Here is a 14,313-nt window from a genome sequence, read left to right on the forward strand (position 1 = left end):
CAGACCCAGCAAGCTAATATTTTTCTTTGTAATTTCATGACAATAAACAAAAATGTCAGTCTGATAAAGTTACAGTCATAATTATTTTAGCACTAATTAATTATAATGCAAAAGCTGAAAGTTTTCATTCATATTTCTTTATTACCGTATTTGAAACTATCGACTAATAATCAATTATTGGATATATTTTTCACCTCAGTTATCGGCAAACCCCAACACTAGTCGACCTCTGCTATCTGCTTAGTGAATGTTCTCCTGTAACCTCAAAAAGCATCTCTTTTACTTAATTTTTTTCAACATGGATCTCTTACCTTGTTAAAGGTAAACTTGTTAAAAGGCAGCACTGAGATCTAAATTTTAAGCCAATATTTTTAAAGAAACAACTGCACAGGGTTTTTTTAATCTGTGTGTGTACCTGATAGGCCCTGATGAGGGACTGGACCGCCAGATGGTCTTCCACGAGTTTCTCCACATTCGGCTGAGCCCCCACCAGAGACTGGGCCTGAGCGAGCCCGGCCAGACTCACTCCCATCGGAGGAGGACTCTGGTAGGCTGATCCCGGGGGGGCACCAGCATTAGCATTCCTGAAGAAAATGTCCCAAGACTGGAGAACAGAAAAAGAGCAAGCTTTTAGTCCCTTTAGGTAGTCAATAATGGTAAATTGTACCGTATTTTCCGGACTACAAGTCGCACTTTTTTTCATAGTTTGGTTGGTCCTGCGACTTATAGCCAGGTGCGACTTATTTATCAAAATTAATTTAGAACCATGAACCAAGAGAAAACATTACCGTCTCCAGCCAGAGGGCGCTCTATGCTGCTCAGTGCTCCTAAGGTCTACACTGAAAACAGAGCGCCCTCTCTACGGTAATGTTTTCTCTTGGTTCTAAATAAATGCGACTTATAGTCCAGTGCAACTTATATGTTTTTTTCCTCGTCATGACGTATTTTTGGACTGATGCGACTTATACTCAGGTGCGACTTATAGTCCGAAAAATACAGTAATCAATAGCATAAAAAAAAACATACTGAACTGGATATATTACTAAAATAATTTTGAACAATCTCTAATAAAGCAGACACAAATCCAGAGGTCTAAAACCCTTTTACTGTACATGGTATAAAAGTTTGGAGTGTTTCACAGTAACAAAAACAGTGAGAACAAAAAAAATACAAAATAAAAACAATACAATTTGGCTAATTTTCACCAAATTAAACATCTGTGGAATACATAAATGGGTTTATATTATTTTTTTAACATGACCCAACTATAAAACATGTCTACTGCTGGCCATTGTAAGCAACACTGGAACTATTGCTCATATTTAAGGTCAGGGACGAAGGATGAGTAACAATGAGTATTGAGTAGCTTATCCAGTAGCATTTGTGCTACAGACACAGGTGGATGTATCAGTCTTTAAATCATGTTAGGATTAATATTAAATACAATATTTCAAGGATCTATATATATATATATATATATATATATATATATATATATATATAAAATAATTAAAATAACCCTCACAATTAGAGTAGAGTCAGAGTGAGAACGGTCATTCTACTTTTTGTGTTTCTAAATGCCTTACCAATACAATGTGAAGTTGAATAAGATGTTCAGGGTTTGTGGTCCCGATGATCTATCATAATTGAGCTGGAAGTTCACAATTCATTCACATTCATATAGACACGGTTTTGTTCTAAAGCATATGTACATTTACACATAATATTGATAATTGCAGTAATGATGATGTCAGATCCTTTTGAAAGGTATATGAAATGGATGTCGTTATCGTATTAATGATTTTTAACTAGAGTCAAATTTCACATGACGACAAAGCTTGTCCTTGTTTTGTATGGTGAACAATTCTATGAGACTCAGCATTGTGTTTGCAGTGACAACTAACGACTCTAAACAGGTGTGGGTTGACACTGTGATTTGGACTAAACAAACTCAAAGCCTATCACAATAAAGAAGATCTGCTTGCAATTCAGCTCCAAAGTTATAAGACAAAAGCCCTCTACAGGTATGGGTTTGGTGAATAATTTTCTGTGACCCCTCCTAGTTTGTGATTTTTAAATAAACCAGTTTGATTTCCATTTGGCAGTTATCATGGATCTGAACAATTCTACTCAAAGCCCGGGACACACCAAGCAGACAATCGTCCGTTTGCCATCATTGAGCCACGGTCGGGCTAGTTTGTTTGGGGTGTTCCACCTGTTGGCTCTCATCAGGCTAACAAAGGCAGCAGTTTCCCCGATTCAACATGCTGAATCAGCGCCGGGGACATCGGTGAAAGTGAGAGCTCTGATTGGATGTTAAGTTTAGTGAACGAGTCAGTGCAGAGAATTAAAGCAAAAATGCTGAAAACAAGCATGTGAATGAAGGCGGTACAGACAGAAGGCTGTTTAAATGTTACGTGATCTTTCCCAATCATTCTAATACTCGAATGTTTTCATTACAACATGAGCCCCTTAAAATGATTAAAGTTATTAACGTTACTCATATTCAAAATGATAAGCAAGAGCTGCTTTGTGTACATTATGTATAACTGCGTTTATCTCGTATATCTTTTATCAGCACAGCTTTTTGGTCTGATGCTGCAGATGCGAGGTGACAACACCGTTGGCTTTCATCGCCACTAGTTCCTAGAAGTTGGCTTGGTGTGTGCCGGCCTTAAAGGTCTTATTCACTGCTGGCAATATTGGCTTTTAATAAAACATTTCTGTCTATATTAGTAGAGAGGTGATTTTTTTTTTATTGGGACTAGATAAAGTAAATGTAGTCATGGAGGGCACTGTCCTGCAGAGTTTAGCTCCAACCCTAAAAAAGCTCACCTGCCTGCTGCCTTCTAGTAATCCTGAAGATCTTGATTATCTAGTTCAAGTATCTGACATACCCTTTTACCTAAAAGGTTAGGTACAACACCCATAATGCATGCTTTGTGTTTACATTTATGCATTACTCGCTTATAAGGCAGTTTAAGGTTAACAACACCAAGACAGAATAATATAAGATGGGGTAACTCAAAAAAAAAAAAGTTGCAACTTAAATAAAAACTACAGCAGCGAAAACCAAAACATAAAACCTTCAGAACCTTAGTGAATGTCTGATCTAGAAGGGGTGATCTATTTGGCATCATGATTTTTTTATATTTGTACTTGAAATAAGAAAAAAATACTTACGATAATAAGAAAATAATTTTTTTGCAGCATGCATTAACGAATTAAGTATTTAAACATCGCCTGCACTTAAAAAAGGGGGAGGAGACTGAATGAAACTTTGGGTTTACTGAAGAAAGGTTCAGAGGTTTATAAAGTAAGTTACCATGGGAACTAATTCGGAGTATAAGTTACCTCTCTTTCAGAAATGGGCTCGACTTACCCTGCTTTCTTGGGATTGACAAATCTCCCATTCTGAAATGGAAAACCCAGAGTTTCCCCTCAATTCAGGGTTAACATACTCCGTTTTCACTTAACCTCCTTTCTCATCAAATGTAAGGCTTTTTAAGACAAGTAAATACAGTTTTAATAATAAATTGAAGGGAACACAATGCATTAATATGTTCTCTAAATGTACAGGTGCTGGTCATATAATTAGAATATCATCAAAAAGTTTATTTCACTAATTCCATTCAAAAAGTGAAACTTGTATATTATATTCATTCATTACACACAGAAAACACAGTGGACCAACACCAGCAGATGACATGGCTCCCCAAACATCACTAGCCGTGTTTCCACTATCGAGCTAAGACCGGGAGTGCTAGTGCGTGCCAGGGCCAGTCGCGTTTCCACTGTCACTTCCGGGGCTTGATCGTGCCTCGCCGGGGCTTCCTGGGGGCCAACGGCCAGGGTTTTTTGGCCCGACGAAAACCTTGGGCCAAAGCGGGCCAGCTGGGGCTAGAGGCGGGGTTATGAACAAAGGCGGGGTTTCTCCGTGTCTAGAGAGCATCAGCGCGGGTCATTTCAGAAAGATAACAGCTTTAACACCAGTATTAAAGACGTTTTAAAATAAGTTGAGATCAAAACTCACTCTTAGTTAGCAATAAGTGTTTGAAATAACTTGATCCGATGTGGATTATAATCACTAAACAAGGCAGAAATATTTATAAGCGATGTAAAAGACTATGCCTGCTAAACATTAACGTTACCATAGTAAACATGGTAAATATGACTGCTTGGAGAAATCATACGTCAGCTTCTTATTCTCTATCACAATTGTGTATTTATTAAGTAACATTTTATTTGTCGTCTCGTTTCGTGAGTTTAGCTCCACGTTGCAGATCACCAAAATATAATGATTTTTGTTTGGGAGCTTTTATAAAAATAGAGAGTCTGCGCTGAGGATCATTTCAGAAAGATAACAGCTTTAACACCAGCATTGAACACTTTTTAAAATAAGTCAAGCTCAAAACTCACGTTCAGTCAGCAGCGAGTGTTTGAAATAACTTGATCTGATGTGGATTATAATCACTAAACAAGGCAGAAATATTTCTAAGCAATGAAAAAGATATGCACGCTAAACATGTTACCATAGTAAACATGGTAAATATGACCGTTTGAGGAAATCAGACGTCAGCTTCTTATTCTCTATCACAATCGTGTATTTATTAAGTAACTTATATTATCTGTCACAAGCCTCGTCTCGAAAGTTTATATCACGCTGACTATCTAAAAGAATATAGCCTAATAATGTTTTTTGTTCGGGAGCTTACAAAAATAGAGATATTATCATTCATTCTAAATGTGACGGCTACTGTGGCTAATAAACAGAAACAGACTCGACTGAATAAGCAGGCTATTTTCATGAGCGTTAAAAATAAATTAAATAGAAATTAGTGTATTTATGTGTGATTAATTTTGAGTCCTGATCAATTAAATCAATATGATCAATGTATCACTTATTCTATAGTTAAAACATCGATGCTTTTGAATTTGAATATATAACAAAGCATGCAAACAAACTGCCGCTTTTATCATGTTCGTTTTGTGATCGCACATGTTCCAGTGACTTATTTCTTAGTTTTCTGATAACTTCTCTTTGTTGGTGAAATTTTGAGGTTGCATGACGTTGTTCTGAGCGGCGTGTAAAGGGCATGTTTTAGTGACGTGCAGCGGTGCTTCAAGCTCCACTGTGGAAACCCTGCGCTATTCTGGTCTCGGTGCTACTGGCCCGGGGCTATGAGCCCCACCCGGCCTGCTTTAAGCCCTGGCTCGCACTGGCCCGACAGTGGAAATGCGGCTACTGACTATGGAAACTTTACACTGGAACTCAAGCAACATGGATTGTGTGTCTCTCCTCTCTTCCTCTAGACTCTGGGAACCTGACTTCTGCAGGAAATGCTAAATTTACTTTCATCAGAGAACATAAATTTAGACCACTCAGCAGCAGTCCAGTCCTTTTTGAAGCGAGACTATTCTGATGCTGTCTGTTTGTTCAAAAGTGGCTTGACACAAGGAATGTGACAGCTGAAACCCATGTCTTGCATATGTCTGTGCATAGTGGTTCTTGAAGCACTGACTCCAGCTGCAGTCCACTCTTTGTGAATCTCCCCCTCATTTCTGAATGGGTTTTGTTTCACAATCCTCTCCAGGTTGTGCTTATCCCTATTGCTTGTACACTTTTTTTTCTACCACATCTTTTCCTTCCCTTCACCTCTCTATTAATGTGCTTCGACACAGAGCTCTGTGAACAGCCAGCCTCTTTTGCAATGACCTTTTGTGTCTTGCCCTACTTGTGCAAGGTGTCAATGGTCGTCTATTGGAAAACTGTCAAGTCAGCAGTCTTCCCCATGATTGTGAGCCTACAGAGCTAGACTGAGATACCATTTAAAGGCTTTGCAGGTGTTTTGAGTTAATTAGCTGATTAGAGTGTGGCACCAGGTGTCTTCAATATTGAAACTTTTCACATTATTCTAATTTTCTGAGATACTGAATTTGGGATTTTCCTCAGTTTCAATGATGAACATAAAAATTAAAAGAAATAAACATTTGAAATGTATCAGTCTGTCTGTAATGAATGAACATAATATACAAACATCACTTTTCGAATGGAATTAGTAAAAATAAAGCAACTTTTTGATGATATTCTAATTATATGACCAGCACCTGTAAATGTCTAGGGAGCACACAATGAGTTATAAACCAATCAACATTATTTTTAATTTAAAAAAAAAAATTTTTAATAGCTCGGACTAATCGAATATGGAGATAAAATAGGGCTGGCAGATTAATCGAAAAGTAATCGAAACCGAAATTCAGAACCTCTGACCGACGTAATTTTCCCATGTTGGTTATTTCGTTTTTTAAATCCTGTTAATACTTCCCCCTTAAAAGCATACTACCGCGTGTGTAGCCACATGACTCTGCCCCATCCAGTCAGTGGAATAAAAGCAAAACACTGAGGTGAACGCCGGTTCAACACACAGTGATGGCCTTGCATCTTCACTAAACTTTGTCAGTTGTTATTTGTTTTATGGTTTGGACATTCAAGCGATTAGATGTGTATTATATCGAGCTACCATGTTAGTGCTAGGGCTGTCAAAAACAAAAAAGTAAAATTCCACATTCATTGTAGGTGTCCGTTAAGGAGGCAACTTTAAGGCCCGCCTCGGGTATACTTCACATTCAGTGTTCTGTCCCGTCTCACACAGCTTCATCCGCACAGCTTTCAGAAGGCGGACGAGCTTGACGAGCAAGTACCAATTCTGTCATAATTCACCTCGTTCGCTGTGGACAGTTGCGCACCCTGTCCGCGTGCAGGCACTTTTTGAGACTGCGTGGACGGATGCTCGGCTGTCCATGAGCCCTCTTGGTGCCGAAAATTACATAATGCGGATGGTCAAATTATACTTCGTCCTTTATAAGTGGAGCCTGAGATGCAAAGAAAATATAAAAGTGTCATTGCATTAGGAAACAAAGCCATTTACAAAAAAATGCATATTTCAAGCATTTTCTAGAGAGGGACGTCTTCTATTACCCTTATCTCACGTGTTTAGACAGCCATGTAAAATGAAGGTGGGTTCAGTTTTTTTCATAAAGATTTTTTGAGACTTTATGGTGGGTTTTCCCCATCCCACTGCATCTTATGTTTAATGTTATGTTCGTAATCGAGGTAAAATGTTCAATTAATCGAGGTTTTGATTTTGGGCCATAATCGTCCAGCCCTAAAATAAAGTGTTTTTGTTCCTCAAAACATTTATCTTGTTTTCAGAGAAAAATGACAAATGAAAAACAAATAAACATAAATTTGCCAATGGGTTTAGAAAAAAAAAGGATACTCTGCCCCAAAACTGAAATTTTGTCATTAATCACCTACTCCAATGTCATTTCAAACCCGTAAAAGCTTTAAGTCATTTTTTTTTCTTTGTGTACAAACAGTATTCTCGACACTTCATAATGTTACGGTTCAAACACTGATGGCAGATGGACTATTCTGACAATGACTTTCATACTTTTCTGGACCGTGACAGTGTAACTTGGCAGTCTATGGGACAGTAGTGTTGGGCGATGTGGTCATTTTTCAAATCGTTATATCAACAGCCTGTGAAATCGACGATACACAATATTATCATGCATGAGTGGAGCAAGAGAGAGACTCCGTTCTTGTCATAGCATAACTGTTTGGTGTTTTAAAACACGCAGGTGCGCGAGATAGAGACTATGAAATGTTTTACAAAATCAGTCAACGGTGAAAATCAATGGTAGATTTTAAGGTCCAATAGTTTAACACTAATACTGGACATAAACTAACACATTAAATATAAAGTATTCAAAACAGGTAAGTTAATTTTTTTTAACGAGTTGTCGGAGTCAAAGTGTTACAAATTCACCGACTACATGCGCGCAAGCGCACGTGTGTTTGTGTGTGAGAAATGCGGTGCTGAAGTGAAATAGCTGGAGAGTTTGATAGCCGAATTATAATAGGCCGCCTAATAAAAACAAAAAGTTATTATTATTAATATTTAATACATTAATAGGAGAATGAGGCTTATATCGTCTTGACTATCGATAGAGACATCTGCTTATGTTGATATCTCGAACTATCGTCAATACACGATACTAAAGACTCATCTGCTTATCTTGATATCTCGAACTATCGTCAATACACGATACTAAAGACTCATCTTTTTCGCCTGCACTTAACCTACTAACACCAGTACTTTTCCTTTTCTTTTTCATTTAATAAAAAAAATGGCTATGCATTCTATACTAGACTAACTGAGACTTGTCATGGCACTTGTATACTGTTGTTGTTCTCTTGTTGACCTGAATGCTTCTATTGTTCTCATTTGTAAGTCGCTTTGGATAAAAGCGTCTGCTAAATGATTAAATGTAAATGTAAATGTACTATCGTCTGTCTGCACAACCCTAGTCACAAGCCTCATCCAAATGATCTTAAATTGTGTTCTGAAGAAGAACAAATCTTTTACAAGTTTGGAACATCATGGAGGTAAGTGATTAAATTGTTATTTTTGGGTGGAGTATCAGAAAAACAAGTTTTCATTTCCCATTGACAGATATTTGTTCTTGTTTCAAATATAAACTCTTATAAACTTAATTTCACTTCGTTCATTTCTCAGAAAACAAGACTTAATATCTTACTTTTGCCTCTCAGGTACATGTATCTTGATTTAAGGTGGTTTAGATATTTGTACTGGAAAACATAAATACTCAAGTAGATACTATCTTTATAAATTTAAGACTTATCGCTCTGATTTAACACCTTTAAGGCCAAAATAAAAATGTTCTAAACTCGATTATTCTAAAATAATGTGATGTATTGCAATCTTGTAACACAATGCCATAATTAAAACTGAATCCAAGAATATGTAATTGCCAGCAAGACAGGGGACATATCCATACACAGAACACTGAGCAAAACATTAACCCAAGATATCCTGGACCTTGTACTCACTGTTGACCGGTGAAGGTGGTTATTATAAATAAGGGGTTATTACATAAAACCTCATTAGAAGTACATTGGGTGAAAACAACTAAACACTCAAAGACGGCGCTGTGTGTCACTGTGTCCTGGAACCGGGACACTCGTGACCGCTCTAAAAATACTACAGGGATCCCAGTAATGTGACCTTACACATACAAGTTGCAACCCACCATCTGCAGACAGACGGAAACTCAGTGTATACTTGCATGTATTAGAATCGTTTTTGGCATTGTTATGATGAAACGCCCCAAACTTTTTTCTTAGGGACTGGGTTAAAGAAATGTTAAATAGAAATTGGAAACAGTCAGGAGGACATGACCACTGGCACTGAAAAAGAGGTCTCTTCATTCCTTCTTCCCATAATCCACCTGCACGTCCTCTGCATCTTACCTTGTGCACACTCTTGGGATTCTCCAACCAAGCATAGTACATCTCCTCGACATAGTTAGAGCTCGTTCCGTTCAGAAACGGCTCTGCGGCCACCGGTGCCGTATAGCACCTGAATGGCTGAAACGTCCTAGGGGTGACCGCTGGCCTCTGCTGTGACAGATTTTTAGCAGTCTGTGAGGCCGTGATCGGCCGGAGCCGTGCCGCACAAGTCCTTAAGCGGTGCATCGCAGTCTTTTGAACAAGCGCCACCCACACTCACAAGTTTCTGGATGTCCCCAGATGTGTCACCTCCTTCTTTAGCTCAAACGGAAAAGATGTTTAAATTTCCTGGGGTTAGAATGGATAGTTCCAGAAACGTTTGAATCCTATCTGTGGTTTGTACTCTGAAAAAAGAAAAGGAATAGACAGTCAGATATGCATTAAAAAGTCAGATATGCATTAAAATGCCTTATGCGTTCATTCCCTGAGTATCACATGAAGGTTTTAATTTGATTTTTAGTGCAAAAGAAACCGTTATAATCAGGTACAACAGGAACTGGAAATCATCATCATCAAAGATCTTCATACAGCTCAGAACGTACTCATTTCATATCTGTTTGCAGTTTTGTGCTTTACGTGGCATAATGGCTGCTTGTAGAGAACAGACAAAGGTCAAAGAGCTAGTCAAGCTCCTGATAAAGACCATGAGCTCCAAAGCATTCATCTTTTTGAGAAACAGAGCCAAATGTCTTGTAAACTGTAAAAAGATTGGTGTTTTTGAAAATGTGTCAGAATGGTTTTGGCTGGAGTACACTGAGTCACACAGAAATGATAAATATAGAAAGAGTTCATTGAATGATGAAAGAAAGTATGAGTGAACTTTCAATGTATTTTTCACCCAATTGATATGAGCCACTTTGCAAATAAACAAGATCATAACTCAGATAACAGTGATATAACGGAGGTCACGATTACTTTTGATTGTTGTACTTTTGACACAGGAGAGGTTTGATTTTACATTTTCACTAATGCATAGAAATAAATGAGGGTCAAAGGTGAGTTTATTTTCATCACTCAAAAACATAATACAGACTATATGCTAAACAGAGTTAAAAACATCCTTTATCACATGACTAACTCTGATATGTATTTTATAACAATCTACACATCTGTCACCAGGATTGTAGAAAACACGTGTGATCAAGATTACATAACATTTAATGCGTGTTACACTATGTACCCTTGACTTATTTCATATTGCTGGCATCATTAAATTAATATTTTAACACAACATGTCGTATCTATGCAACTTTGTGAGGAGTTTTTATTCGCGTTTAATCAAAGCATTGACTTTCCTTCATTCCTAAGAAATAAATCACACCCGCCGCTACTGTAATAATCTGAGCTAAGTTCTACTTCATGAAAACGAATAACTGTTAGAGTTGTTCTTTTCCGCTAAAAGGAAACTGGTCTGAACATGTGGTTGGAATAAACATGGACCCCTTCTCTCCCTCCACACGCCTATGTTTTGACCTTGCGTTCCACTCCCCTTGATGAGCCGTCGAACACCGCCCGCCCACTGCACTGATTCAGCGCGCTCATTGGCTGAAGACTCCTAACCCCGCCCACCGGACATACCTAGTGGAAGGCTAATGGAGACACGGGGTGTCAATCAATATGTCCTTTCGCTTAACATACGAGTCTAATGAAAATATTAGCAGCCCATGCTAACCGTCAAAGCAGAGGCCGATATTGGAATCCAGTCATGTAACTTTTAAATCTTATTACTACGCTGTTATTTTGTGGGACAGTTACACGTACCTATTTAATGAATAAAAACACAATATAAACGTCTTTCTGTTGCTATCCGCGATACATTGAACTAGCAACAATAATGAGCTAATTAAAGGTCGCTTCAGGCACGGAGTTTTGCAATTAGATATCTTAGTATCCTTTAGCCAGTGGACTGACACGTAAATACCTAGTTATGTCATCAAATACCAGGTATCTGTGTCACACTAAACAAGAACACGCTACCATGCTAATTTGAAGAAGTGAAGAGAGAAACGCGCCTTCTCGTTGGTTCTAATGTCGACGTTGTACTCAAGCATCCATTTAACGGCGGATGTGAGTGTATACGTACAAGAAAAAGAAACACTTACTTGTTCAAGCAGCCTTTGTGAGCTGGTCGTGCACCGGAGATGGAAACGGTTCCGCTGAGCCCCGCTCGTGCTCGAGAGACTGACGCTAGAGAAGAGAACACTAGAAGCAGAACCGTTCCGTCATCAAGAACGTCAACCGCTCAGTTCTGACGTCACGTCGAGATTTGGCGCGCTATTTTGACTCGCAGTGAAGTCCAACTCATTCCCAGTTCCCACTAATCGGTTCTTTCGAGCTGTTCTTGGCAAACAACCAATTAAATTCGATTCAGCAGTTATTAAATATCTAATATCTAAATATTAGATGGAAATGCTATAATGCTAATAATAATAACAAAACAACACTGAAAATTTAAAGTATTTTCTCACAAGCCTTTTCCATTTACACCTACATTTTTTATGATCTATGAAAAATACATTTTCAGTTAACATGACACCGATTTATGGAAAAAAATCAGGCTCAAACAATATTTGTGTATGAATTATATATCGCAAGTCCAAAGATTTAATACTTTGCATAGTGCAAAAGTTCTTGCTTATTTCTATGCTTATGTATGATGAGAGTGCTGTAGTATCAGTCAGGCAGACCATCTTATTTGCAATCTGTGCAAATTATATTTTAAATACACTTTACAGCATAATTAAAAACATACCAGTGATTTTTATTGTCATATGCAAAAACGGAAAACATCACCACCACACTGAAGGTAGCTCAAAATAAACCCATCCTGCACAAGTCCATCCTTGATCCATAAAGCATCAGTAAACCAGAATCCACAACTGCTTCCAGCTGCAAGACCCGTCATTACACACAAATGGAAATGCAGTGCAAGAAGGGAGCAATCTATCATTCATTCAGTCAATCATACAGATTAACATAATACACAGATGTAAAATAACACTCGTTGTTATCAAACATGTATTGTATGGCACTTGGCTGATTTTGTTATGACGGAAATGTCCTAGAGTGAGGATACTGTCCAATGTGCTCTACAACAGACACATTACAGCGGTTTGTTTGAGGGTGCTTGACTTTATACACATACTCTACCTCTTGTGGTATTAAGAGGTCTATGAAACATGCAAAATGGTCTTTTTGAACTTATTTAACAGTTTCAGCAAGGAAGAGATCTGTGTCAGTGGCATAGTATGTGATATCATGCATAAAGTCATGTAGCCCTTGAAAACTATAGGAGAAAAGCTTCTGTTTTGCTTTCATTGTTATTGTCTGTAGTCAAGTAAAATCATGTTAACACCACAATGAAACCAGCAGTCAAACAAAGTGTCACAAATCAGTCATTTTCAAAAACAAGTTCTCATCTTTACTCGGTTTTTACCTCGGCGGGGACAGAATTTCACTTGGCAAATAAAGTAAAAAATAAACTTTCTATAAAAGTCATGTATAAATGAAAGTACATGTATGTAAATTAAACTATGTATAAATGCTAAAATCTCTGTGTTGGGTAACAACAGTTTCAAATGAAAATGTACTTGTCCCTTGGGGGGGGGGATGCGAGGTTGAATGTGGTGTTCAGAATATATTATGCACCAAAAAATGGGGGGGGGGGGGGCAGAGGTTGAATGTGGTGTTCAGAATATATTTTGCACCAAAAAAAGGGGGAAACAAATGAACATTTTAAAGCCGGCCTATGATAAAAAGGGTCTCGGTACATTCCTACAAACAGTGGATATTACTGAAGTGCAATCAGTCGCAGTGGTCCTATATAGCACATAAGAATTGTAACACAGTTAAGAAGATCGGTGTGTTGCCATAGACATCTTTCGTCGGGTGACAGGTGTTTAATTAGCTAAAGAGTTTTCTCGCTCCCATCATGCACTCTGTGATGTATTGCGAGTGGAGGTTTCTTTCGCAACAGCGACCGTCTCTGGGTTTGATTGACAGTTGACAGCTGTTTGCAGACGGAGGGGGAGATTAGAGAGAGTGGGAGTGACCAGCTGATTCCTCCTCGACTCCTCCCACTCCTGTCCATCCCAGACAGAAATACAACTGTCAGTCCGATGTGTGTTGTGTGTTATACTGGGGGTGCAGGCGCTGGTCTTTGAGGCATCATATGTTTGGGGGGAGCAGGTGGTCTGTGGAGGGAGGACAGAGTATAGGACTCAAGTCAAGTCAACATTTCAAAATGCTTGGAATATTACAAATCAGCAACTTATGAGGTTTTATGATTAGGATGCTATTTTAAAAGACAGCAGTTGTAATCTATTTTTCCTGTGATGCAAAGCTGAATTCATAGCATCATTACTAAATGGGTATTACTTTTGTGATGCATTTTCAGCATTCTTTCATAGTAAGAGAGGTCAAACGAACAACATCTCTCTCGCACTCTTTTTTTTTTTACAGAATCATGTAACATTATTCATGTATTTACTGTCACTTTTAAATGATTTAAGGATGTGTCCTTACCGTGCTAACGGAGGTGGTGGTGCTCTTGTTGTGTAAGATGGCACAGATGCTGATTTATTAGTCTGAACCACCTGTGAAGAGACAGAGACTTGTGTTACTGCTGATGAAACATGTGGAAGACAGGTAACTACCTAAATAAAGCTTAAAATGAATTTACATCAGACAGAATTAAAGGGACAGTGTACCCATAAATTAAGATTCTGTCTTCATTTATTCACCCTCAAGTTGATGGTACCCATTGACTTCCATAGTATTAAAGAAAAATGTCAGTGGGAACCATCAACTGTTTCATTACAAACATTCTTTAAAATATCTTTATTTGTATTCAACAGAACAAAGAAACTCATACAGGTTTGGAATAACTTCAGGGGGAGTAAATATAGACAACATTTTCAACCCTTTAAATTTTTGTT

At 38.1% G+C, this 14,313-nt stretch overlaps 2 protein-coding genes across 5 annotated transcripts in view; both read right to left on the bottom strand.

Moving 5' to 3' along the window:
* The window catches only part of LOC113107331 (2-oxoglutarate dehydrogenase, mitochondrial), a 30,786-nt gene extending 19,155 nt beyond the window's left edge, over positions 1-11,631 (bottom strand). For all 4 annotated transcript variants that reach the window (XM_026269757.1, XM_026269755.1, XM_026269754.1 and 1 more), the window contains exons 1-3: positions 11,479-11,631; positions 9,338-9,720; positions 416-604 (exon numbers count right to left, since the gene is read on the bottom strand). In XM_026269757.1, coding sequence (XP_026125542.1) covers positions 416-604; positions 9,338-9,562 — 414 coding nt within the window. In that variant the 5' untranslated portion in view covers positions 9,563-9,720; positions 11,479-11,631. The remainder of the gene's footprint in view (positions 1-415; positions 605-9,337; positions 9,721-11,478) is intronic.
* Positions 11,632-12,116: 485 nt separating this feature from the next.
* Positions 12,117-14,313, bottom strand: part of LOC113107334 (disintegrin and metalloproteinase domain-containing protein 9-like) — a 42,333-nt gene continuing 40,136 nt past the window's right edge. The window contains exons 21-22 of the mRNA XM_026269760.1: positions 13,901-13,971; positions 12,117-13,569 (exon numbers count right to left, since the gene is read on the bottom strand). Coding sequence (XP_026125545.1) covers positions 13,509-13,569; positions 13,901-13,971 — 132 coding nt within the window. The 3' untranslated portion in view covers positions 12,117-13,508. The remainder of the gene's footprint in view (positions 13,570-13,900; positions 13,972-14,313) is intronic.

This window comes from Carassius auratus, chromosome 8 (assembly GCF_003368295.1).
Source record: "Carassius auratus strain Wakin chromosome 8, ASM336829v1, whole genome shotgun sequence".
Classification (NCBI taxonomy): Eukaryota; Metazoa; Chordata; class Actinopteri; order Cypriniformes; family Cyprinidae; genus Carassius; species Carassius auratus.